Below are 25,802 nucleotides of genomic sequence, written 5' to 3' on the forward strand. Positions count from 1 at the left end.
AGGCTTCAGTCAGTTATCTTTAAAATAGCTTTTTCTGGGTGTGATAACTGTTGTGCTGAAGTGTTCTACTTCAAGAGTACACTAACCAAGAAGGATCTGTGTAGTGTTTATCACAAGAAATAATGATTTTCTACAAGGGAACTTTTACACAAGAGTGAAGTTGACAACACAGTTATCGCGTTCTGCTTTCTAGTAAGTACTGAAGAATTTATCAACACACGGAACACATTTGCATACAGACATCAGACTCAACAGCAGAACTCCACATGGCCAGCACTGGAAACACTCTGAACGACTGCTTAAAGCAGAAAAGATGCACTGAGTTCTTTTATTCTGCGGACAACGAAACGCGGTCCTCGGCACCTGCCCTGCTCGCAGAACGGAGATGCGCTCCCGCCCAGCCCCTGCATCCCGAGCCCCGAAGGATTCCGTGCCGCGTCCCCGGCCCAGCTCCGTGCGTTACGCAACCGTCCGGCCAGGCCGGGGCGACACCGGGACGGTCCCAGCGCCGGTGGGTCAGGGGCTCGCCGGGCTCTGGGTGACAAGCGACCCCTGCACCTGCTACCGCTCGTCCCCATCCCTACCGCGGGTAGTCCCGCGCCGGGCGCCCCAAGCAGCGCACCGCCTCGGCACGGAGCCTCGCACCGGGGAATTGGGAAAAGCGGGGCGCAGGCCGCGGCGGCCGGCCGGGCCCCACGCAGCTCTCCGTCCTCCCGGGCACGGGCAGCGCGGCCCGGCCGGCTCCTCGCACGGCTACGGCCAGGCCCGCGCCCGCCTCAGCCGCGCTCTCCCGCGCCAGACGCTGATCGGAGCTCAGCTCGCGGAGCCCCGTCCGCCTCGCCCGCCTCGGCCGTGCCGCGCCGCGGCCGCCACCTCCCCGAGGCGTGGGCCTGGCGAGCGCCGCGGGAGCGGACGGCGGGGCCGGGCCTGGCGCAGAGCGGCGGCGGGGCCGGAACAGGCCGCGAGCCTGGAGCGCCCAACTGGGCCTTCCCCTTCCCCAGGCCACGGAGCTCGCCGACCGCCCGTCCCCGACTTCCTCGGCATCAACCGGCCGAGGCGGCGCGGCTCCGCCGGCGTTACTTACCGAGGGCCGCGAGCGCCGGGTCCCGGGAGGTGAAGGCCGGACGGCAGCGAAGCCCGAAACTGACACGGCGGCCATCTTGGGCCCGGCGCGCTGCGGCGGGGGGCGGGGGGGCGCGAGGTGGAACAGCCCGCGGGGGGAGGGGGGTGCCGAGGCCACGGAACAGCGCGGCGGGGCGCGGGCGGCCGCCAGGGGGCGCTGCGGGGCCGCGGCTGCGCCGCCCAGGGCGGGGGAGGCGGGGCCAGGCCGGGAGCGCGCGGGGCGGGGCGGGGCGGGCCGTGAGGGGAGCGGCCCGGCCGTGAGGTGACGTGAGGCGAGGCGGATCGCGCCGCTTAAAAGATTTGCCCGCTGTGAAAAATGCGTATTTTATGATTGCCTTTTAGCAAATGTTAAAATTAATATTAATATTACGTGTGTTGTGTTAGACAGTAATGCTGTGTTAATTCTCTTAAGTAGTGTGGTAAATATAGTTTTAGGTTGTAACAAAATGTTAAAATAGAAGCTGTGCTTTTTTGTAGGATGCTTTTTTTTTTCCTAAAGAAAGGATTCGCACTGAGATAGCAGTCACAGGACACCTAACTCATTCAGAGAATTTATTGCTCCATTACCAGGAGAAATGAACTTCCCACCTCGCTCAGCCACGAAGACGCTGTCAGGATTCAGAGGAAGAAGTTGACATCGACCAGACAGAATCCTGTGTTTGAATGGAATTTATGCATCATGTATGAGATGTATGAATATGCAACAGGTTATTGTTTTTAAGGGTTAATCCTCTGTTAGCGTGGGTCCTTTTTCAGGCTTATGCTGCCCAGAAAAAGGTACCCGGACATCCATAACTCTTTGTTGCTATTGTCTCATATTGTCCTAATTCAAATTGTCCAAATTATTATTACTCTATTACTATTTTTATAACCATTTTATTACTCTTAAACTTTTACAGTTTTAGAAACAAGTGATTGGCGTTTTTCACACCCACAATCCTGAATCACAGTTGGGTCTGAAATCTCAGATTTCAGCCTCTTCATGCTGGGGCAACAGTCCGACATTCCTCCCATATAAAAAAGGCTCCCATATAAGAAAGGCTGTGTGCTCAGATAATTTATTTAATAGGATACAAAGGACTACTTTTCCACTATTTTGTATATTCCCAGCAGTGTAGTAGGAAAGTTGTCATGGCATATTTTACTCAGAAGTCCAGGGATCTGCTATATGAACATGAAACACTAGTTCTAGTTATGCAAAGGAATAATTTGCTAGAGAATTTCGGTAAATTTGGCATGACAATTGCTTTCACGCCAGCTGGATGTTTTCTGGGCTGTTACTCCATGAACGAACCAGCAGAATAATGGAGTGAGAAACGTTTCCCTAGCTGTCCCTCCCTGCAAAAGCCGGGTTAATTCCTCATTTCATAGACAACAGTCCAGTTCCCCTCTAGTAAAGAGACCGAATGAGGAACATGAGGGGCAGGTGAACACCCGGCCGAACCGGGGGAAGCGCGCAGCGCCCTCCGTGAGGGGAATCCTCGGGTTGCGAAGGCGCCGCCTAGCGGGGGCGCCCTGCGTAGCTCCGGGCCTGAGAGCCCCGCGATGCTCCTTGCCTTGTCAGATGCGTAACGGGACGGGACACGGAATCGGTGACCGGACAGAGACATGGGACGCAGAGACGCGCGGGGCTCCGCCGGGCGCGATCCGTACCCGCCGACGTCCCCGGGATTGTCACGGAGCGGGAGCTGCGCCCCGTCACGAGCCGTGCGCCTCACCGGCCTATGGCGTCCAATAGCAGCGCTCGCTGCGGAGACCCCGCCCCCGAGTGGGTGGGGCGGCTGCCGGGGGCGGGGCCTGTGTGAGGAGCGCTCTGAGGGGTTTCGCTCCGGCCCGGCCCGGCCCGGCACGGCCCCGCCGCAGCCATGATCCACAGCCTGTTCCTCATCAACGCCTCGGGGGACATCTTCCTGGAGAAGCACTGGAAGAGCGTGGTTAGCCGCTCCGTCTGTGATTATTTCTTTGAGGCGCAGGAGCGGGCCTCGGAGGCGGAGAACGTGCCGCCGGTGATCCCCACGCCTCACCATTACCTCCTCAGCGTCTACCGGCACAAGATCTTCTTCGTGGCCGTCATCCAGAGCGAGGTGCCGCCGCTCTTCGTCATCGAATTCCTGCACCGAGTCGTGGACACCTTCCAGGTATGGCCGAGAGCTGTGGGACCCTCGGGAGCCTCGGCAAAGAACCCCTCTGGTTTGCACCTTTTAGGGGTTTTTTTGTTTGTTTCTTATCATGTTATTTTCATTCTGCGTTTGTGAGGATGTAGACAGGCTTGCTGTAGTTGTGAATTTCCTGCCTAGGAATTACTAGGGAGTAGTTGGGAATTTAATGCCTAGGAATTACTGGGGAGTAGTTGGGAATTTACTGCCTGGGATGGATTCGGGATCTACCTGTGCCCATAAGTCATAAATCAGTATTTCTGTTTTGCAGCCTTATGTGCTCTGGGAACTGTGAACTAATACCAAGCTGGCCTTGTTCTCATAAGGAGCTTTTGCCTTTTAATCAATTAGCGACAACCTACCCGTGCGTTTACATCTAGCAATGCTTCTTAATAGCTTCCTAAAGCAGTGAATTGCAGGAGTTGCCCCAGAGGAGCTGCATTCCCTCTGTGCCGTGGTTGACACATCTTCTGATCAGTTTAGGAAAACAGCAAAGATGTCTGTCTGTTCTTCCTGCTGCCAACAACAGGGCTGTGTTGCCTGGCTTTGACACGTCTTGTGACCAGCATGTTGCCAGCATACAGGAAATGTGTGTGCTTGGCCAAACGAGTGTCATGGGAGCTTCTGCTTCCAAGATGTCAGTCAGAACCTGTAGCTCAGACTGTGTTCTGAGTTATGTTTCTCTGACTCTCAGAAGTGGATTGGCCATTTAAGCCAGCAGTGGATGGTGTCAGACCCTTTGGTCTTTTTTTTTTATGAGGGTATGAGTGTGTTGTCACTGGCTTAGATGTCTATTAAAATCTGGTATGTCTGAAAACGAGTGTTTGTAATGCAGAACTAGGATTTCTCTACTGTCACATCGTACATATACTCATTCTTTATGCAAAATCTCATTTAATTGCTGTAAGTAACTAGAAGCTCAGGTTTGTGTTTGTGCACTTGCTCTCTCCTGTAAGATGCTTGAAATTCACATAGAATTAGACAGTAAGTAAATTACATGTTCAGTTTTAAAAATTGCTGAATCAGTTGGGACAGCTGATGGGGGAATTTGCCACCTCACTGGAGCAGTGGCCAAGGTGTGCTCAAGTTGTGTGTGTCTGCTGTGCTTGTAGTAATACAGGGAGTTTCAGTGGTTTTTTGAAAGAAGAGACTTGATTTATTCCTGTGTTCACAAATGTTCACTAAGATTCTCTTTCAGACATCACTGAGTAATCCTTTCTTTTGCACAGGATTATTTTGGTGTCTGTTCAGAGGTGATAATCAAGGACAATGTTGTGGTGGTTTATGAGGTGCTGGAGGAGATGCTGGACAATGGCTTCCCATTGGCAACAGAGTCCAATATTCTGAAGGAACTGATAAAACCTCCTACTATTCTGAGAACAGTTGTCAACACCATCACAGGTACAGGGAAACAAGAAGTGAAACTGGGAGCTCCAGGTGGAAATATTCCTGTATAATTAGGACATGGGAGAAGAAAATTTGTGTTGTCCCAAGTCATTCATGCAGCACAGGTGTGTTTAGGGAGTCATGTGTTAATGCTTTGCTTTGAGGTTCCTTCCAATTTCAGCACCAGCTGCACTTTGGTTTTGGTCTGATTTGGGGTATTTTAACCTAAAAAAGTCAGATTACATTTTCAGTTACAGACCTGACATGACTTCCAGGATGAGTTAGTTTCATGTGAGTTTACCCATCCCTACATGTAGACACTTTCCCATGCATTACTGTGATATATTTTAGAGCTGGGTGTAAGAGAGATGTAAATTTTTGGAGTACTGGGAGTCTGAAGAGTAAATGGAAGAGTAATTTCCTACACAGAAACAGAGGTTCTCAGGGATTAATTACAATTAAGCTCAATAAAGCCAGGGACTTGCTCTGCAGCATTGCCTAATTCTGTGGTTGTTGATTCCCTTTCTTTTTCCAGGAAGCACAAATGTGGGTGACCAGCTTCCCACTGGACAGCTCTCAGTGGTGCCCTGGAGACGTACTGGTGTCAAATACACCAACAATGAGGCCTATTTTGATGTGGTTGAGGAGATAGATGCAATCATTGACAAATCAGGTATGGAACCTGCTCCTGGTTAAGAATTCCTGATAGTGGCTGAACAGACAGTTAGGTTTTGAAATAGGTGCACCTTCATCCAACTGTGGGAAACTCTGTTCCTATTTTTGCTCTGCAGTGATGCTAAATTGTGTGTGATATTCAGTCAAAAATCTGACAGAGGCACCAGGGTTTTCATTCTTGAGGTCTCATAAGCAATTCTGTATTGGGAAAATAGAAGATGAGTAAAAATTGTGTGTAGCACTTTAGTGTTTGTGCTTCTTAGTCTTGTTAGAACTGGGAGCTGTTGTCATTGGCCATTAAAATGGACATTGTTGGGGTCCATGGTTCTTACTGAGTGAATCTTCTAGAGGAGTCATTGGGAATGGTACAAATGTTGAGCAGGTTTCATTAAGAAAATAGATTTCCTTCCTTTTCACTCATAGTTTTTCCACTTTGAGATTTTTTTGATCAGGTTCACAAACCCACCTGTGTTTTCCTTATTGTTCCAGGTTCCACTATTACTGCTGAAATCCAAGGAGTGATTGATGCTTGTGTCAAGCTGACTGGGATGCCAGACCTTACCCTCTCCTTTATGGTAAAGCTCAAGGATGTGTCTTCACTTAAGAGTTTTGAGAGGGATTTCCCAGCCCTGCTGCTGAGATTGAGATCTTGTGATGATGTACATCAGAACATGGGCATGCTGGATGAAAAGAGAAAGAAATGACAATGGGAAATCATCAGGAACTTCAGCAACTTGGAGCCCAAAAAGGCTTTTTCAGATGATTTGTTTGTGATGGGTGCTGTGAGGAAGTTTTTGAGATACAGTGGTGCTTTAATATCCTGAAGGGCCACAACAATGAGTACACACCAATGTAATTATGTGACATGACTAAGTTTTCTAAAATAGGATTAAAAATATCCTAGAAAAGTGTCGGTTTCTTGGCTGTTTAGGTGGTCTGGAAAGGCCCAGGGTGGCCTTGGACAGTCTGGCGCTTCAAAGGACGAGGAGAAACTTTAGATCTTTTCTCAGTCTCGGTGTTTATTTATTGTTTATCTAAAAGATTTTCTTTCAGCTTAACAGAGGTTTGCACAGCAAGCCAGCCATGAGCACACTGAGAGCCCCGGGGCGGTCACCTATCTTTATACTCGAAGTTACGTACACAATATTTATAATTTTTCTCCAATACCTTCTACCCTTATTAACCGGTGCACTTCTAGTAATAACCAATCCCAAAGTGCCACCATCACCACAGAACATGGAGGCCAAGAAGAAGAAGAAGAAGAACAGGACACGCCCCAATTCTTCCATCTTACTTCTTTAGACCCCCCTGTACAGAAATCTTAAACTCTGTGTTTTACACTCTAATTAACTTATCCCTTCACCATTCACCCAGTGAAATCCTCCCATCCTCATACAGGTGTCGTCTCCTGTGTAGGATCAAAGTCCAGCCACCAGACACTTCTGGCAGCATTCCAGGACTCCCGAGCCCCCCAGGGGTGGTCTCAGCCACTCTGCACCTCCATCCTGAGGTGCTGAGATCCCACAGAAAAGGATAGAGGTTATTGAGTGCTGCCTTCGCATGGATATAACAGCATCAGACAACTTCAAGTGGTCAAGAGTGTGTCAAATGCTAGGCCCTTCATGGACAGAAGATTGCTAAGGATGGGAGGTCATTTTAAGTCATTTTAAGGTCATTTTAAGCTGTGCTGCCCTCACAAAGTTTGTGATTTCTGTTGCAGAACCCTCGGCTGTTGGATGACGTCAGCTTTCACCCCTGTGTGCGTTTCAAGCGCTGGGAGTCAGAGAGGATCCTCTCCTTCATTCCCCCTGACGGCAATTTCCGCCTGCTCTCCTACCATGTCAGTGCTCAGAAGTAGGTGATGAGTCTGGTGCTGTGAGTTAGGAAATTTGGATCCTTCTGCCTAGGAGAAGGATAAAAAAAAGGAACTTTTAAAGATGAGGTGGCATATTGAGCCAAGGGAAGTAGAGGTGCATGATGACTTGCATTTTTATTTTTCTAAAATTACACTTTTATCCTTGTGATTCTGTAATTTCTTTCTGGCCAGCCAGCATTTTTCAAAGACTGCTAGCAGATAAACGAACTAGAAAGTAAAATAATTAGACAGTGTAATCAAGCTGTTGATTTCATATGTTTAAAAGAACTTTTTAGAATAAAACAAGATAGTTTGGTGCTCCTGTTAGGTTTGTGACATCTCTCCTAATGGAACCACAAGTTTTTGTCCAGGTTTACACTCTTTTCTAGAAGCAGCTTGCCAAGTACTATTTGGAGTTACAGTTGCTAAAGAATTTTGCTAAACTTTTGTCAGATTTATATCTAGTAGGTGAAAAGGAGTGGCAAATGCAACCAGAAGCACAAACATGACATTCAAGCGGTGTTGCACTGCCAGGAACTGCTTGTCAACCTGGCTGTGACATGCAAAACCATTTTTTTTGATCAAGCTTCCTGTTTTATTGGCTGTAGTTCCCTTTTCTGATAAAATAGGACACAGCAAGCTTGATTACAAAAAGTGCAATTAAGACATGAGAATGGAATCCTGACTTTGCTCCTAGCTCAAACAAACAAGTGCAGGATTTCCTTCTCTTTTAAGCAAATCTGAAGACAAGAGATTGACAAGGACTTTCTGTTTGTGTTTATTTTAGCCTTGTGGCAATTCCTGTCTATGTCAAGCACAACATCAGTTTTCGTGACAGCAGCTCCCTGGGACGCTTTGAGATCACAGTGGGGCCAAAGCAGACCATGGGCAAGACTGTAGAGGGGGTGATGGTCACCAGCCAGATGCCAAAAAGTGTCTTAAATATGACCCTCACACCCTCCCAGGGAACACATGCCTTTGATCCAGTTACAAAGGTAAGAGGAAAGAGAGAAATTAAATATTAATTTTTAAAAAATTCCTTCTTATCTATCAGAAAATGCAGTCAACCTGTTGATGCTTACATGAACACTTCCACAAACACTGCTTTGCTGGAGGCAGTATGTTGGGGTGAGAACTTTTCCTGTTCTGGGTTTTCTTAATCCCCAGAATAAATACCTTGGTGTCTGAGTGGATTTTAGTTCTGGCCACTTGGTGTGTGTAGAAAATCCAAGCCCTGGTCTTGTATAATGGGACATCAATCTGCTGGATGCCTTACAAACTTATCTTGTCATGCCCAGTGCTGCATGTTGGTCTTTTGCAAACACTGAGGGTTGGTTGATGGTTTGGGTTTGGTTTGGGGTGTTCTGGTTTTGTTCTTTGAACTTTTTTTTTTCTTCTTGCAAACATTAATCTGATGGGCTTACCCTCTACAATTAGTTGTAATAGCATTTATAGTAGACTTTTGGGGAGCCTCATGGAAAGAGAAGGAGAAAAAAAGTTTGGAGTGAGGTATCCCCTCCTTAATCCTGTGTCTGGCCAATATGAAAGGCAAGATGCTAAGAAAAAGACATTTTTCATAGAGAAACATTAAAAGCTGTTATTTAAAGGGGATTCTTCTTTACAAGGTGCAGCATTTGAGTTTCACTGCTGCATTTTCTGCTCCTTAAAGTTACTGTCATGGGATGTTGGAAAAATCAACCCCCAGAAGCTGCCAAGTCTGAAGGGGAGTGTGAGCCTGCAAGCTGGGACATCAAAACCAGATGAAAACCCCACCATTAACCTGCAGTTTAAAATTCAGCAGCTGGCTATATCTGGTAAGTGACTGAGGTAAAGAAGTGCAATGTTCTCTGCTCTGCTCATTCTGCATGTAGCTGAAGTAACTTTTCAAACTTTTCTGAAGTACATTTTACCTGAAACATATTCTTCAAGGAAAAAAGTTGTCTGCTTTGACTACAGATGTATGGATTTGTTCTTTGTAGTGGTCTGTGAAACAACTTCCTTGCATTTTGTGCTTACAGACCTCTAAAAATATTAAGGGTATGGGTGTGTTTGTGAAGAATTATTCTAACAATTAGCAGTTGTCAGTTTTTCTCCATTCTGTCACAGCTTGCTAAAACTTTCCCTGTGCTTTCTGCACCACCAGTATGATCTTCTGTCTCTTATCTCCAAGGCCTGTCAGCTTTGTTTGTGGCTGTCAGTCTGTCTGATGCTGTGTTTGTTTGCCTCTAGGACTGAAGGTGAATCGCCTGGATATGTATGGGGAGAAGTACAAGCCCTTCAAGGGGATAAAATACATGACCAAGGCTGGCAAGTTCCAAGTCCGAACCTAGAGGCTCCTGAGAGCAAGGAAGAGCACTTTTCCTACTTCCCTTCTCCTGATAGCAAGGAAGAGCACTTTTCCTACTTCCCTTCTCCTCCTGATAGCAAGGAAGAGCACTTTTCCTACTTCCCTTCTCCTCCTGATAGCAAGGAAGAGCACTTTTCCTACTTCCCTTCTCCTCCTGATAGCAAGGAAGAGCACTTTTCCTACTCCCCCTGTCCTCCTGAGAGCAAGGAAGATCACTTTTCCTACTCCCCCTGTCCCTGGCTGTTGGATGCAGCCCCTTATCCCACCCATCTCTTTAGGGTTGCTCCCTTGTCTGTAGCAGCATAAGCAGGAAAGTGCTCAGAGTGCTGGAAAGCAGGGAGAAGTAAGGTTGACCTGAAACCACCTAATCCCTACCTGAGTCTGAAGTTTTTTGGAACAATAGTAGATGGGAGAGTTGCTCAGGTCCCTTAGGATTAGCAAGTCAGCTCTGTAAGCTTGTATTACCTTCATTTTGCTGTCTTAGAGGAAATTCTAGGGATTTATGGCCTTTTGTAGCTCCTCTTCCTTGTATTTTGTTTGGCTTTTATCCTGTTGTACATGCTACAAAGTTGAATTTCCACAAGCTTCAATGTGATGATCCAGCATCTGCATTCCTGTATCACTGGGTTAGGGGTAGAGCTGTGTAGCTCTTGCCAGCAGGGAGAACATTTAGCTGTTCTGCCTCAAAAGCACTGGAAGAAACTGGAAGATTGTTCTGCCCAGGATGGGAAGTTGAGAAGCCTGAGATTGGGAATGGTGCCACAAAGAGAAGAAAGGAAGAATGGCATTCTTTCTCTAGGTATTTCATATGGCATCCTGGTCAAGGATCTTGAGTCTCTGAATACAGACTTGAAATATTGTAACTGATGGGCAGTGGTATCTCCATGGAATTCTGCTTTTCCTGTTATTGCACCAGTGTTTGAAGGTGGGAATTCTCCTAGCTCATTTGGGGAATCAGAAGAGACAGACAGGGCAACTTCTGTGGAGACAGCACTGATGGAATTTGAAGCTGTAGCTACATGAAGATAACCCCTGTCCCAGTAACTTGTTGGAAGCTCTTTTTGCCTCTCCTTTCCTATTGCAGATGATGGTGATAGTGCTGTTTTCCTGCTCACTGAGTCTTCCTTTGGTACCTTTGTAGTGTTCCTCCTGTCCTACCTCATTTCACTTTCTGTACCAGTCAGGTGCTGTGCAGATGGATTCCAACCTATGCCAGATTTCTCACTGGGATCATCTCTTCCTCAGGAGCTGTTGCTGTCTCTGCCCATCCCAGCCTGTGGTCCATCCCTTTGTACTCAGAAATGGGAAATGAGAGGCACCTGCACTGTTTTATTGTCTGTAACAGCCCTGTGGCCACTACATGCCAATCTCTTTTCTCTTGGTAGCAGAACTTGCACTAAGCTGCTGCACACATGTGGCTGTGGAGTCCAGTTCATGTTTGTGAACAGAACAGGGTGACCCTGAATGAGGGAGAGCATTCATTCCACCTTGCATGTGGTGACACCTCATGAGTGTTGTCTTGCTTGTGGGATTGCTGGTTCCTGCTGCAGGATCCCATAGCAGGTGCATTCTGCTGAGGTGGTGTTACTGCTGAGCATGTTCAGTGCAAGCAAAACCTTCAACAATGACACCAATAAAATGAATTTTTACATGTCATCTGTGTCATTTCAGAGTGGTTTGTGCAGGCTTTATAAGAAATAGAGTTGGTATTTGAGGAGGAATGTAAATTATGCTAATTTGATTGTGTGAAGTGGGTGCCTTAGGAAGATAAATGTCTTTGTGCAGTTGGCATTGTAAACCTGACACTAAGTTGCTGTCTGAAAAATTGAAACTAATTGCTTTCTTGGTAATTTTTGTGTTTCCCAAAAGGAGTGCTGAGCATTTCCTAGAACCTCAAGTGAAAATGTCTTTAGGAATGCAGCTGAACCATTTCTGTTTACTGTGTTGGGTAGCATGCTAAGGGCAATGCTTTGATTATGAAGACAATTAAATACCTCATCACTTTCGTGCTCCTAAAGTATTGATATTGTCCTTTGGCTTTGTAGCTTTGATTTTTAAAGGATCACTTATTTACTGCTGAAGTGATTCATGTTACTCAAGATATTGAAAGGTTTTTATATACATTAGGGCATTAGGTTCTTACGACACACCAGCCTGAGATGGCTGCAAGTTCCTGTGGGAGATGAAGCAGGGCAGGAAGGGGAAATGGAGAAATTGTGACATAAATTGGACATATGAAGGAGTTCTGGGGGGGAAGCATGAGGTGCAGCTCATTTACAAAAGATGCTGATACCAACTAAGGTTCTGAAACAACTTGGGTATGACAATGTCAGCTGCACAGTCAGATGGAAGCAGCAGGCACATGGCAATAGTTATTCTTAGATCCTGTCTCAAGATGGTGCTGCTGTGTGCTGGAAGAGGACAAGCAGGGAGAAAAACTCTGTAAGAAGTGGGAAAGCTGATGTAAAGATGGAAATCATCTCAGGGATTTATGAGCTACTGATTGATGATAAAACTAAATTCATTTTGTACCCTCAATACAATGTTTTCCTTTTGTAAGATGGTAGATACACCTTTTTTTCCTTACAAAACAACGAGACAAAAGCTCTCAGAGAGGCTTCACTCTTAGATGTGCATAGATGGCACTCAGCATCATGTGGCAGCTGCAGTAATCAGCATTATTTCCTTGCATTATTACAAAGAAATAATGCTGATTACTGATTCTGGTTCAGGGTGACTTGGTAGTACCTGTGCTGTTTTCTGTTAAAGGACAAAGGCAGCCTTGTGGTATCTGATTTGGCCTTGTGCATGTAAATCTGGCAGGCACTTAAAACAGCTTCCAATACACTTGTCCTTTGTTTTGACCTGCTGCACAGAAGGGAGAGCTTTTGCTTCATATCACATGATAATGCATAGAAATTTAATAGTCAAAAAATATGCATTGATTCTGTGGCAGATCAAGCCTGTATTAAAATTGTTACCTATTCCGTTACCAGGAACAAAACCAAGTGAAAGAATAAAATGTCCTAATAATTAAGCCAACCTGAATTTGCTCAGAGAGTTTAAGCTCAAACTCAATTAATTGGTTCCAAACTGAAGAAGTAAGTAGTATATTAATCTGGAAATAAGCAGCCCATGCCTACAGCTTTTTGTTCTTTATATTGGGAACCAGCTTCTATTGAAACCAGCTTAAATTGGCAAAGTCAAATGCTGTAAGGACAGAGCTCAATGGCTTCCAATTGTACAGCCAAGTAAGGAGAGAGATGAAGTTTTTCAGGAAATTAAATGTCCCCTTCAGTTCACACCCATTCCTACAACAATATAGTTGCTAAAGAGATGCATGATCTCTCTTGGTTTATTCACTCAGGGCCACAATTAATTTTTTATTGTACTTCTGTGATTTGGTGCAAGGTGAAAGTTTGGTGATGTTGGGGAAAAGGATGATTAGCTTCTAATAACCTGTAATGGGGAGAGTATTACACCCTGCAGTTTGTCTTCCTATTGTACTAGGAGTTGTAAATACCTGGACAAACAGGAAGCCCTGTCAGCACACTTAAAGCACCCAGAAGGAAGTTTTGAGGGCATGGGCCAGAATTAATTTTTTATTGTACTTCTTTGATTTGGTGCAAGGTGAAGGTTTGGTGATGTTGGGGAAAAGGATGATTAGCTTCTAATAACCTGTAATAGGGAGATTATTATGAGAACATGCCCTTCCTACACACTGCAGTTTGTCTTCCTGTTGTACTAGGAGTTGTAAGTATTGGACAGACAGGAAGCCCTGTCGACACACTTAAAGTAGGAAGTTTTGAGGGCATGGTCACAGGATTGGAAAGGGTTCATTTTCCTTTCTCAGAGTTTCATGGTGTCCTGAATCCAGCCAAGATAACGAATCACTTTAGTGTAAACACCAGGAATGTCTTTGCGGCCACAGCCGATTCCCCAGCTGATGATTCCAATCAGGTACATCCGCCCATCCTTCAGACACACCAGGGGCCCTCCCGAGTCGCCCTGCAGAGAAGCAGCAGGTCAGTAACAATCTTTGTTTATTTTTGCATTGCTTTTCCCACCCTCACGGGCTTTAGGGGTGTTTACAGAAACACCCTATGTAGTGCGCTCACAAATCAAGAGCTCTTCGTTGTCACGGACAAATTTTATGAAAAATCCTTTTGCTGGGATCTTTTCTCCTCAGAAACAAAATGTAAACAATGGTTATCTGCTGCTGTGGAATGCAACAGGTGCATCTGTGATTGGTCTCATGTGGTTGTTTCTAATTAATGGCCAATCATAGTCAGCTGGCTCAGACTCTCTGGTCACAAGATTTTATTATCATTCTATTCCTTTCAAGCCTTCTGATGAAATCTTCTATTCTTTTAGTATAATTTCAGTATACAATTTTCTTTTAATATAATATATATAATAAAATAATAAATCAGCCTTCTGAAACATGGAGTCAAGATTCTCATCTCTTCCCTCATCCTGGGACCCCCTCAAAGACCACCACACTTAGTACCAGTACTTTTACCTAAGTCACTTCTGTGTTCCAGAGTCCCTCAGTGCTCCTCTTATGGGGAGAGACACAGAAAAATGTAACACTGAAGTGTCTTAACTTTGTATGGAGCTCATTTATGAAATGTAGATAAAATGTTGAAAAGAAAAAAGAGAGGAAGGCTGTTATTCAAGCTATAAAGATCAAAGGGGTTTTATACTGCTATGTGTACCAGTAAAGCAAAATTATTAAATAGCTGTTTAAACAGAAAGGATGTGGATTGAATGCACACCTTCCTTTTTCACCATGTCATTGCTTTTTAGCATCTTCCAGCCTTTATTTTCTCTACTTTTCAGTAGAGGGGCACCCCCTTCCTTGTACAGAACCTCCTGCTGAGTGTTTTGCATGTTCACACAACAGAAAATAGTAGGAAATGCTGGGCTAGGTTTTCCTGTTCAGTTTTGTGGTATTTCCTGTATTTGGGATTTTCAGTGTGTGTTGCTCTGGTTTGATTGCTTAAGTGTTCCCTGCCTTCTCCTCCATGAGAGGAAGAGAAATGAAAGAGAACCCAGCAGTTCTGTTCATCAAAAATCTACTAGAACTGCCATGTAGGCAATGCACAACTTCTTTAAACTGTTTTCTGAAGCTTTTTGTTTGGTTAGCTCAAAGAACAGAGAAAAGAAAAGAAAAGAAGAACAGAATTGGGTTTACCTTGCAGGCATCATCAAGGTTCCTGGTGTCTCCTGCACATATCATGTTTTCTGTCACTGTCCTGTTGTCCAGGTGCTGTGCTGTGCAGCGACTGGCTGGGAACAACCTGACATGGCCTTCCTTCAGGTGCTCTGAGTAGAATGGAGAAACTGCAAGAAAAACGACAATATAAATATGTATCTATATCTGTGTATGTGCATAAATATGTTTTTTAAAAGTTGCCATTCCATTTCATAGTTTAGGGCAGAGTGAACAGAAGTAGCTCTGTGGCTAAACTAAAATTTCCTTCCAAAGGGTCTTTTTATATCTTAGGTGTTCCACTTTGAAAATCAGAACAGCTTAAACCTAGCTGAGAAACAATACTGTTTCTTCAGCAAGCTGGAGAGGTTTCTGCAGGCTCCAAATTAAAAGACTGCTGGGTTTCTTGGGTGGATAAATCATCTTTTCATGGTTACATCAATCAGAGTGAAGTCATGGGAAATATCTATGAAAATAACTGTATGAAATAGGATCCTAACTTTTTAACATTAAACTTGCACTAAAAAAAGTGAAATGCTTTGTCAAACACAATATTGAGTAATTGGTACACTCCTGTTGGAATGGAAGAGATTTGGGTGGTCAGTTTTGGATATTGGTTTTATTCTCCTGTAGAGCTACAATTGCACAAAACAGAAAGTTGGCAGGATTGTTGTTATTCAGTCAAGTTTTGAATTACAGTTGCAGCATCTTTTCCCTCCCAGAGTTTTTTCTGTGCTCCCTGTAAAAAATGCTGAGGACAAGCTTTAAAAGCATTTAAAAATACTTTATGCCCCTCTTAAATGCTATGTTTTTAGGTCTGTTCCAAAACCCCTTTGGATCCAAACTGTGATTAGGTTTTGTATGATAAATGCTTCACAGTTTTTGTCTAAGTTTACAAGTTAGAGAACTTAAAGATGGAAAAGGAAGAAAGTAAAATAAGGGATGGGTTTTTTTTTTTGTTTGTTTTAAACACAGGTCTGCCTGTGTATACTTTCAGACAGCTTTTATTTCTCTTTGTTATAGCTCACTTTCAAAACAATTTAACCAGCCTTTTAATGTATAGCTGGGATTGTTATTTTTTTTTTTGCTAATCTCTGCATAGCCAACCTCTCTTAGAATAAGGCATCAATCTGCAACTATGTCAAGGCTTGAACTGAAATGGATTTTTGTCTAAATTACAGTATCTAAATGCACTGAGTACAGCAGATGTGGTGGTCCTGATGGCCAATCTTATGTCTCTCCTACATTTTTCATTGTGCCATATTTTTTTTTAGTTTTGTACTCCAGAGAGTATCAAGGAAGACACTACAACTGACAGAACTGAGATGAATAACTTACAGCAAAACTTGATTTTGAGTAACTCCTGCATACATTTTGTAGTGCTCATATAAGCCAATATATTACATTGCACATTTTGTAGTGCTCATATAAGCCAATATATTACATTGCACATTTTGTAGTGCTCATATAAGCCAATATGTTACATAACACATTCAGTGGTGCTAAAGGCTTGAATTCTCTGAGGGCACAGGACTGAAGCTCTGGCCATGCACACATGTATGTTCTACTCACATTCTTCACTTTTGCCATAACCAGAGATCTCACACTCAGTCCAGTCAGGCAGCTGCAGCTCTGGGGTGGGCAGGCAGGCTGTGCCCACAGTGCCTGTTCCCACAGCACACTCTTCTGCATCTGAGCTCAACTGCAACAGAGCTGAACAAGGAAAAAACATCCCCATTTCATTAATCACAAACCTGAGCCAACCACGACCTTCCAGTCCCAAAGTCAGAGAAGTTCTTACCAATGTCATTGTTGAAAGTTTCTGGGTCAAATCTCTGATGCACAATGTATTTCTTCACTTGAAATTTCTGTTCACTTTCCTCAGGAGTTGCTCGAGAAGTCCTGCCCAGCACAATCTTCAGCTGATTTGTTCTAAAACTGAAGCAAAGAGAGTCTGTATCCTCTGTTTACTACAGTGGACCCTTCCCTGTTGAAAAGTCTGCTTTTTTTCCTTTTAATTTTTTAACATTTATTTTTATTTTAGCTCTATTACTACTTTGTTACCCATGCAGTTTGACTTCCAAGTGACCTATTTACCTTTATTTTTGTTCTGTGTGCTTACAGCCATCAGGCCAAAGCTTCTCTGCCAGCCTCTTGCTGTTCTCAAGTTTCAGATGATTCTGCATTGCGCATTGACAACTTTGTTCTTAAGGTATCTGATACTCTCCTGTGGTACCTTGATGCCATCCTGCTAGTTTGCCCAATTAAATGTCTCCCTAGAATTAACTATAATCTTTAGAGCAGACTTAATGGGATGTAGAGGGTTTTTCTCCACGTCTTGTACCCTTCTGGATGCTTCTATTTCCCAGACTTTTTCCCCGCAAAGATAATATTGAATCCTCAGCTTACCCTTCCTCAAAACAGTGAGCAGCTGACAAAACCCAGCAGGAGCTGATCAGGATTCCCCCACAGAGGAAGTGCTCTCCAGCCACCCGGTGGTACTTGACAAAGATGGCAGCTTGCCATGGGTGAGCTGCGATGTCAGTGCTGGAACCTCCTTTGATCCTGAACTGCCGCGCTCCGCGCTGCCGCAAGCCACAGGCGGCTGTGGAAGACAAGCCCCAAATATCCAAAATTACACCAATTTTTGTTCAGGCACTCTTGCTTTGAGTTGGGGTTAAGAGCCTCCTAGTCCATGCCGAGGCAGCCTGCCATGAGCTATTTAGTATTTGAGTCATCCCTGTTTCCTAGGAAACTTGTATTCTGATTTGAAAAATCAGTAAGGAAACCCTGCCTTTCCTGTTCTCCATTTCTGCAATCTTCCCTTCTGGCAGGCCAAAAGGCATTTCTGTGAGAGTGGAGCCACAGAATCTCTTTCTGCTCCAAAAAGCTTTTCTTGTTTGTTTGTTTGTTTAACTCCAGCTCTTTGTTCACTGGAAGATGCTGGACTGTAATACAGCTTTTTTTTTTTTTTTTTTTTTCTCCAGATCTTATTTAAATACAGATGACATGCAGGACAGTAAAGCTTCAAAGAAAGAGAAGAATGAGGAGTGCTGGTATCCTTACAGCAGTTAGGCACATTGCAGTACTCCCAGGTGAGCTGATTCCCTTTCAGGACATGGCACCAGGGCTTGCTGTCATTATCAGGATTCCTGCAGCATAAGAGAGAAGAACTATTTTTATTATCAGATCTGCAGAGAGTTTGCAGAGACCTAAAGGTGTCAGACTGTGACCCAAGTTTATTCTTTTTAGAGATACACAGGGTCCTAAGGACACATTAAATTTACACTTGCAGAGTCTGACCTTAGAGAAGCATAAATAGGTCAGGTGGAATAAAATTACAATTGGGAGTGAGTTTCATTGTCACCAGTATTGTATTTTGTGTGCTTTACTGCAAGGCAGTTTGGTGGGGTTTTTTTTTATTCTATAATAATACATACCTGCAGAAATTGTGACTACCAAGGCCCAGCTGGTAAGCATCTCTTCTCCAAGCAGTGTACACCTTGTTGATGAGGATTAGAGAATTCCACTTCAAGCAGGTGGCTCCAGAGCTGGTGACACTGTGGCTGCCACGGTAATCTGTGCCTCTTCCAGAGCTGCAGTTGGTGTTCCTAACTTCAATAAAATAACTGCACATTACCAGATTGATGTGAACCTGTCAGTTGTTCCTAGGTGTGATTTCTATCCAAGTATTTATATATTACCTCTATATATCTCACCCTCTCAGTGTCGTAAATACTAAAAGCCTAAATATGATATAACATGAGAATCTCAACTTTTTAGGCTACAGAAATTGCCCAAGTTCACAGAGAACCCTTTAAATATGCAGTGAATAATGGAAATTCCAATGCCCATTCCCTGTCCATGTACCTTTTGAACAGGAGGGCACACTGCAGTGTTCCCAGGTGTACCTTCCCCCTTTGTAGATGTAGCACCAAGGTCTGGAATCCTCATCTGGGTTTCTGAAAGAGTCCCAATATTATGCATCATTATAAAGCTATTGCCAATAGTGTCATGCAGTCCATCTACTTTGCTAACTTAGCCCTGCTCTGCAGTGAAGATGTGGACTGAACCATCAGAAGTTTTAATTATAAAACTGTGGAGATGAGGTGAAGATGAGATGGCAAGTAGCAGGAGCGGACAGCATGTTTGTGCAGTTTAGGTCATGTACAGGAAACACTGTTTTTGCAGATTTGAAGCAGTAGGAAGCTGAATTACAAATGGAGTTTAGGGAGGGCTGGGAAGAGGCAAAAGAAAGACTGTGGGCTGAGAGATGCCATAAACATCCAGTCTAGGAAGATCTGAAGTTCAGATATGTCTGCAGATGTTGCAATTACTGCTCAGGGGCTGCACAGTGTTTGTACCTGCGCAGAGTGTTCCCTGCTTGGAATCTGAGTGCAGCAATCAGCCATTCTTTAGCTCCCTCAATCTTTGAAGGCTGATTCCTGTGGCTCTGAGCTTCCATCAGCCTCTCACCTGCAATAGTTGTGATTGCCCAGTCCCAGCTCAGCAGCATCCTCTCTGTGGCCACTGTACCTCCTGTTCACCAGGCCATCGCTATTCCAATTTAAACATTCAGCTCCACTCTCTGTCGTGCTCCAGGTACCCCTGTATGTTACTCCAGTGTCTTTGTAGCATTTAACTTCAGTATCTGAACAAAAGGGAGCAAAATGTAAGGATAGAATCTAAATTCTTTCCCAGACAGCTTCTCTAGTCTCTGTTCTGTTTAAACTTGGCTCTCAAACATCTTGTCTAGTAAGTCAGTGAAAATTCTCTGTCAGGCAGACTGTGAGTGGACATGAAGGTCTTCAGTTGCAAAATTCACAGTTTTATTAAGAGATACCTAAAACAACCCAAGTTTCCTTAAAAGTTCTTTGTAGTATTAGCTTTAGAATAAAAAAATACAACTCATTAGAGTTAGCCTACAGCAGGAGCTTCTGGGTACCTCATCCTTGTGCACTGCACAGCTAACATCACCAGCATTGCTTCCAGCAGCTGATGTGGTACACTCACCTATTTCACACTGCTTCCCTGAGAAACCTGGGTGGCACTGGCAGATGAAGAGCTGTGGGGAATAATATGCCTGTGAACACTGGCCCCCATTGTAGCATTTATTTCTAGTGCAGACTGTGGAATAAGCAAAAACCAGGAAATACTGTTAGATTTCACAGAAGCAAGAAGCTGACAATGTGTACACACCTTTCAATTTCCTATCAGTCTCCTTTAGCCTGTTCTGTTTTTCCCTACCCACCTGTTATTGCCGTGTTTTAATATTTTTGTTTATGTTCTTACAGCCTTTCTTTGTTTTTGTTTTCATTTCTAGCCTCTTCTATACCCAGACAAATTTTCTGTGCAGTAACTGTGGCCCTGACTGTTCATTTTTAGGATGATTGGATGGACAACCTCTCACCATTTCCTTTTCCTTTGTCATACATACCTGTGGCAGGCACAGTGTGGCACCAACTCCGACCACTGTCGCACCTACAGTATTCTATTCTGCTCCCTGAAAGCCTCAGCCAGATCCCCCCGTGTTGGTAAATTTCTGCAGATGAATTATCTGTGCAAATGGCTGTAATCAGAGAAAGGAGATCCTCTTTTAGAGATACAGGGAAAAGACCTGGCTGAGCAAAAGGATTCCCTTCTGTTTCCAGGGGGAAAGGATCTGTGATGCATCTGTCTAGTGGGTTGCCCTTTTTCCTTCTCACACCACAGCTGTCCTATCTCTCTCTCTGATGTGTGCCAGATGTGCTATTCCACTCTTGGCTGGCCTCTTTTTGTTTCAGGAAGAGCAGAAGGAAGGGAAAACTTTGTTGTGGATGACATTAATGATCTGGCGTTTTGCTTTTTGAATCTCTCATCCGCATAACCATGACAAAAAGCTTTCAGGCTCTGTTCCTTCAGCATCCTTTGCTTTCCCCTCCCACATTCATAGTGCTCCAGCTAGCATGGTTTTAGTTAGCCTGGCTTACCTCTAGGTCTGGCTCCTTTTTAGTTAGCCTGGCTTACCTCTGGATCTGGCTCCTCGTTTGAAACGCGTGCGTAAGCCCTGCAAGCAGAGAAGGTGAATTCTGTGAGTAACTGCTCTCTTAAAAATATGAGAGAACAAGTACCTCCAAAAAGCCAGTCCTTTTCTTGAGGGCATGTAAACTCTGAGGGACTGTCTGCCCTCTTGTCAGAAATCCAGCAAAAAGTGCCTCTAGTACCTCAGGATGGGTTCCTAAGAATTGTAAATCATTTATTTGCCATGAATTACCAAGTGATTGATTGTCACTCAGATGTAACATTTATTCCTCTGATTTCTAGTGAGCTAAGCAGATTCTCCTGCCTGATGTAGACAGCTGGAGTCAATGGTAAGGAATGTATTTTATTTTCCTGCTAAAATACAGGAAGATGGCAAGAGAATGATTTGATGCTTCTTACCTGGCACTGGGCAGTCATGATTGCTCCCACCAGCAGAAGGAGACATGGGAGTTTCCCTTCCATTCTGAGTGTTTTCCACATCAGCTCCAAATCTCAAATTATCTGTAGAGACAAAAAATAAGATGTTGAACAAAGGAGTTTTACAGTGTGTGTTTTCTCTCTTCCTTTTAAAATATAATACCTCTACAAACCAAGAGCTGGGAGTGTGACAGAGCAGCAGGCACAAGATACAGGCAAGAAGCTACAATTTAATTTCCAGTGTCCAGGATTGCCCTAGTTCCAAATATTTGAAATAAAATTCCAGCATTGTTGCCCACAATATCACCTCTTTATCATCTATATTATATGCAGAAAGCTGACCCAATTATTTGAGAAAATTACTACTTCCAGAATCATGAGATCAGACTCTGTTTATACAAAGCCAGAGAAGGCAGCTGGATAACAGCTGGTGAAACTGAAGTATGATAGATGAGTCATAAATTGGGATTCAAGGCTAATATGGAGAAAGACTCTGTGGTTTTTTAGTAGCTTTGTTGTTTATTTCTTTTTGTTGTTTGTCTGTTTTAAAATCTGCTCAAAGCAAAAGGCACAAACAGTCCAGTTTCTGAAGCAGAACCAGGAGTACAACAGGATGTGATTTCTCATCATCAGGCTGCAAAAAGAGGGGATTTAAGTTGCAAGTCAGACTGAAAAGATTCCCAAGAACATCTTCTGAGAACCCTATTACTCCATACTTTATCTTTGGGTCACATCTTGATGATAAAATCCTTATAATTTGGAGCATCTGTCAGCGATTTGTGTTGGTCCATAGATTTCACATTACACTTTTTATATACTTTCAAGCTATTAGGAAACATTTTGCATTGTACAGCAAACCTTTTTAAAAGTGGTACAAACGATTTTCAATTAATTGATTTTCAAAAATAATTTCAATTGATTCTGAGCTAAATCAGCAGCATTCCCAAAGCCGAAGTGAATGATCTGAACTGCTCCAATCCCTTGGTTTCTGCCCTAACCCTGCATTGTCCTTACTCCTGCAGCTGTGGCTCATTTGTACAGCTCCCAGGCTCGTGTTCTGCATCCCACAGTGCCAATGTTTGTTGGTATCACTGGTGATCTTTGTTTGTACCTGTGGAGAAGGCTTGAAGTTCTTACAACTGTAAGAAGCACGATTCTGGTAGCTAAGAAGCTTTCAAGGAAAGATTTGTTCAGTGAAAACACTTAGATCACAGTTGAGCTGCATTGTTAGAATTCCTGCCTGTTAAGAACTTATTTCTGAGCTGCCTGCTAAAATGCCCCAAAAACAAGGCAACACCTTGGTTTTTTTTTTATTTTTATTTTTTTGGGGGGCGTTTTTTTGTTTTTTTTTTTTTGGTGGGAGGACAGCCAGCCTAACTGATATCTTGGAAGAAGTCCCAGCTACCTGAAACCAGCAGGAAACTGCAGATCATTTTCAGGGGGTAGCAAGAAACATTTTTTAAACTTAAAAATGTCCTTTTTATATTTTCTTTGCCTGAAAGACTGACATGAGGAGTCTCTGTTTAAAAAGCACCTGCATGGATTAATCAAGTCTATCTCATATATTCATCTGCACAGGCAAGTTCTAGCTGTACACAGCAAGTGTTTATACTGCAAAATGCTGTAGTCTCTAGAACAGACTTTGTTTTTGGGGAAAAGAGCTAAAAATCCAAAAGAAAACAAAAGTAAGATGCTGTAGTCTTTGAAGGCATTGGAGGAAATGAATATTTTAAAGTCTTTGTTTCTGGAATCATTCCCAGTATTTCCTGTGGGTTTTGGCCACATTTAAGAAGAATCAAAGATGACTCCCCCCCTCCTCCTCCTCCTCCTCCTCTGTGTCCCTCCACTATCATGCTTTGAAAGGCACAGTCTCATCTCCTCCTGGGAAATGAGATAAATATTAGATAAATTCTCCTTTTGCAGCTAGTTCACTGTGTCTCCTTCCCTTATCATCAAGTTATTAAATTGTCCATAACTCCTAAGTTCTTCTGCCAATGTCCTTTGTGCAAAAACTCCTCCTTGCTGAACTGCTCAGAGCCTGAGGCTGTCAGCCCTTTGCCTGGAGCTGCAGCTGTCTTGACACAACTGAAAGTTAGCAGCTTTATCTGCACTATGAATCTCTTCAAAAGCAGGAAGGCAACAGCTCAATTAGTTAAATATCGCGGTGCTTCACTTATTAAATTGGGATTTATTAAATATTAATAGTATTTAATTGATGTGGAAAACAGGAAATGCCCTCTTTGAAACAGGTGCAGAGTAGTGCCTACCTTTTTTTTTTTATTTTTGCTTTTTCTCTTCTGTATTCTCTTGATTTTCTTTCCAGAAATTTTCCAGATTTTCTTTCCAGCCTGGCTTTGTGTTTCCTGCGTGTCTCTGCTCTGATTTCTCTCGCAGCTCCGCTGGAAGGGGTGGAGCGTGCTGAATGCATCCCACCCCTTCCCGAGCATCCAGGGGATGGTCCAGGCAGGGGATGGATCATCGAGGAGGGAGCCTGGAAAGCTGCTCGCTGCCTTGCTGCTGCATTTTACATTTTGCTTGTTTTATTCTTTCTCTTTTCCAGTCAGAAAGCAGATTCAGGTTTCAAAACAATTTTTTTCCCCTATTGAAACAGCTTGTTGTTCAATGTACGTATCCCCTAGGATGAACTGTCCTGTGCCATGATGCTTCTAGGAGTGTGAGTGAAAGCACAGCTGGATTATTTCTATATAATTATTTATATAATAATATATATCTTTAAAATATTAGAATTTATATTATATAAATTATATATTATAATTATATATATATTATATATAATTTATATATTATATATTATATATAATTTATATAAATTATATATAATATATATAATTTATATTTCATATATATAATTTATATAAATTATATATAATATAAAGTTTATATTTATATTATATGTAATATTATATATAATACTAAATAATATAAATATAAATATATATTTGTATTATGTATAATATTATTATATAAATTATATATAATATAAACATTATAATTATTATATCTAATATATATTATAATTATAATTTATATTATATATAAATATAATATATATATAAATATATATTTCAATATAATTAGAAGGCTGCAGTATATAGACTTAATCCTAATTAAGATATTTGGCAGAGAGGCCCTGACCTGCTTGAGGAGCAAAGCATGCCCTGAACAGCCATGGGAGAAGAAACAATCACAGGAGCTTTCAAGTTAAATGAGCAAAACTTCTTAGAAATAAGGAACAGCATGTTCAGGGCCAGAGTTAAATGTTCATTGATATTACTCATCATAGAAAATGAAGATTTATTCATGGGAATGTGGTCATGAGGAATTCAGCTATCAGAGTGTGGCTGATAGGGAAATGTGATGATCAGTTTTAGAGCTGATCTTAGGGCACTGTTATGAAAGCAGCCAGTGCTGCAATTGTTACAGTGGTGAATGAATCCTACCTGCTTGGAACTGAGGATGTGACACAGCAGCAATCAAGCTCCTGACAGAATTCAGTGTGAGGAACTTCCATTTTCAGAAGCAGCTGCGTGGAGTCCTCATTTGGAAAGCGCAGCACTGGTTATTTTTATAATGGTAAAGATGAAATACAGGGTACTCTGTGTGTTTAACCCTTCTATGCATGGAGATCTATGTCAGAATTATAAAATTTATTTCTCCAAGAGTCACAGTGCTGGTGATAACATTACTGCCATAAATCTGATTTAAGTGTAGCTGCATTTAACTGTTTCTGGACTTCCAGTTGTTGAGATTGAACACCGCTGAGCGAGCAGGGGCTAATTTATTTTATTTTTAAAAATAACAGACATTTGACTTCTAGATTAAAGATGCTAACAAACTGACGGCCATGGGGGAAGCTTGCAGAATTTATTTCCTGGCTTCTCATAGCTTAAGGACCACTATAATTGTCTACAGAGTGTGATGCCATGTGTAGGGCTTAACATATTTTAGGAAAGCGCCTGCTCTCTCAAGCACCATCTACTGGCTTTTCTCTAAATTGATCCTCGGGATAAATTCAGCCGGACTGTTCAATGGCAGTGATGAAGTGTGACATCGTGACATCCACAGCAGGTCAGTCACCCTCTGTGCTCGGTGGCTTTGGCAGGGGCAGCGCAGGCGATCGGAGTTGTGGCAGATCTCGGAGCGCACTTTCCACCCCCGTATTCTTGTATTCTTTGCGGCGGGATTAAAGCTCCTCACGCCAGCCAGCCCAGGAGGAAGAAGCATCCAAACCGATGAAATGCCCAGAACAGCGCTTTTCCTCGGGCTGGGAAACCAAACGCTGCGTTCCGGATTGACAAACTTTAGAGATGCTGCGGGAAGAAAACTGCCAACTCTGCAATTTTACTTACACAGCCCACGAGCTGTCCTCTCATCCCGAGCCCCCGACTGGTCCAGGCGGTGCCGCGGTGATCGGCGCGGCTCCGAGCGGATCAAGCGCCGGCCCCGCTCGTCCCCTCTGAGGGCGGCGATCGCGACTCCCCCAGGGCGGCCCGGGGCGTCCCCTTTGAGGGCGGCGGTCGCGATTCCCCCGGGCCGGCCCCGAGCGGGCCGAACGCCGGACCCGCTCGTCCCCTTTGAGGGCGGCGA

The 25,802-nt window shown here is 43.6% G+C and overlaps 3 protein-coding genes across 7 annotated transcripts in view; 1 reads left to right on the forward strand and 2 right to left on the reverse strand.

The window, feature by feature from the left end:
- Positions 1-1,190, reverse strand: part of KAT6A (lysine acetyltransferase 6A) — a 31,997-nt gene extending 30,807 nt beyond the window's left edge. Inside the window, exon 1 of the mRNA XM_058820056.1 lies at positions 1,085-1,190. The gene's annotated coding sequence lies outside the window, so the exon portion shown is untranslated. The remainder of the gene's footprint in view (positions 1-1,084) is intronic.
- Positions 1,191-1,507: 317 nt separating this feature from the next.
- Positions 1,508-11,228, forward strand: AP3M2 (adaptor related protein complex 3 subunit mu 2). 2 transcript variants are annotated; one of them, XM_058820121.1, is made up of 8 exons: positions 1,508-3,260; positions 4,508-4,679; positions 5,200-5,337; positions 5,829-5,914; positions 7,060-7,193; positions 7,982-8,189; positions 8,864-9,008; positions 9,424-11,228. In XM_058820121.1, the coding sequence occupies exons 1-8, from the start codon at positions 2,988-2,990 to the stop codon at positions 9,522-9,524; spliced, it is 1,257 nt and encodes a 418-aa protein (XP_058676104.1). In that variant the 5' UTR covers positions 1,508-2,987; the 3' UTR covers positions 9,525-11,228. The 2 variants fall into 2 exon arrangements, with proteins under 2 accessions (XP_058676104.1, XP_058676105.1); XM_058820122.1 differs by lacking the exon at positions 9,424-11,228 and having other exon boundaries at positions 8,820-9,000.
- A 1,281-nt stretch (positions 11,229-12,509) lies between these two features.
- On the reverse strand, positions 12,510-25,761 carry PLAT (plasminogen activator, tissue type). Of its 4 annotated transcripts, none has more exons than XM_058820117.1 (14): positions 25,565-25,761; positions 21,177-21,278; positions 20,763-20,802; positions 20,194-20,325; positions 19,770-19,883; positions 19,233-19,407; positions 18,627-18,718; positions 18,197-18,371; positions 17,823-17,908; positions 17,166-17,361; positions 16,558-16,694; positions 16,329-16,469; positions 14,739-14,887; positions 12,510-13,549 (listed from the first exon to the last, which is right to left on the reverse strand). In XM_058820117.1, the coding sequence occupies exons 2-14, from the start codon at positions 21,255-21,257 to the stop codon at positions 13,391-13,393; spliced, it is 1,677 nt and encodes a 558-aa protein (XP_058676100.1). In that variant the 5' UTR covers positions 21,258-21,278; positions 25,565-25,761; the 3' UTR covers positions 12,510-13,390. The 4 variants fall into 4 exon arrangements, with proteins under 4 accessions (XP_058676100.1, XP_058676101.1, XP_058676103.1 ...); XM_058820118.1 differs by lacking the exon at positions 25,565-25,761 and adding an exon at positions 23,463-23,587 and having other exon boundaries at positions 21,177-21,280; XM_058820120.1 differs by lacking the exon at positions 20,194-20,325.
- Positions 25,762-25,802: the final 41 nt, after the last annotated feature.

This window comes from Ammospiza caudacuta, chromosome 26, assembly GCF_027887145.1.
Source record: "Ammospiza caudacuta isolate bAmmCau1 chromosome 26, bAmmCau1.pri, whole genome shotgun sequence".
Classification (NCBI taxonomy): Eukaryota; Metazoa; Chordata; class Aves; order Passeriformes; family Passerellidae; genus Ammospiza; species Ammospiza caudacuta.

Coding starts and splice junctions, on each gene's coding strand:
- PLAT (XM_058820117.1), bottom strand. CDS start 21,257: ATGTGGAAAACACTCAGAATGGAAGGGAAACTCCCATGTCTCCTTCTG. Junction 17,362..17,822: donor CTGCAATGTGCCTAACTGCT/GTAAGGATACCA, acceptor TGTCTTCCACAG/CCGCCTGTGGCTTGCGGCAG. Junction 16,695..17,165: donor GCTCACTGTTTTGAGGAAGG/GTAAGCTGAGGA, acceptor TCTTTGCTTCAG/TTTTAGAACAAATCAGCTGA.
- AP3M2 (XM_058820121.1), top strand. CDS start 2,988: ATGATCCACAGCCTGTTCCTCATCAACGCCTCGGGGGACATCTTCCTG. Junction 3,261..4,507: donor GAGTCGTGGACACCTTCCAG/GTATGGCCGAGA, acceptor TCTTTTGCACAG/GATTATTTTGGTGTCTGTTC. Junction 9,009..9,423: donor TCAGCAGCTGGCTATATCTG/GTAAGTGACTGA, acceptor GTTTGCCTCTAG/GACTGAAGGTGAATCGCCTG.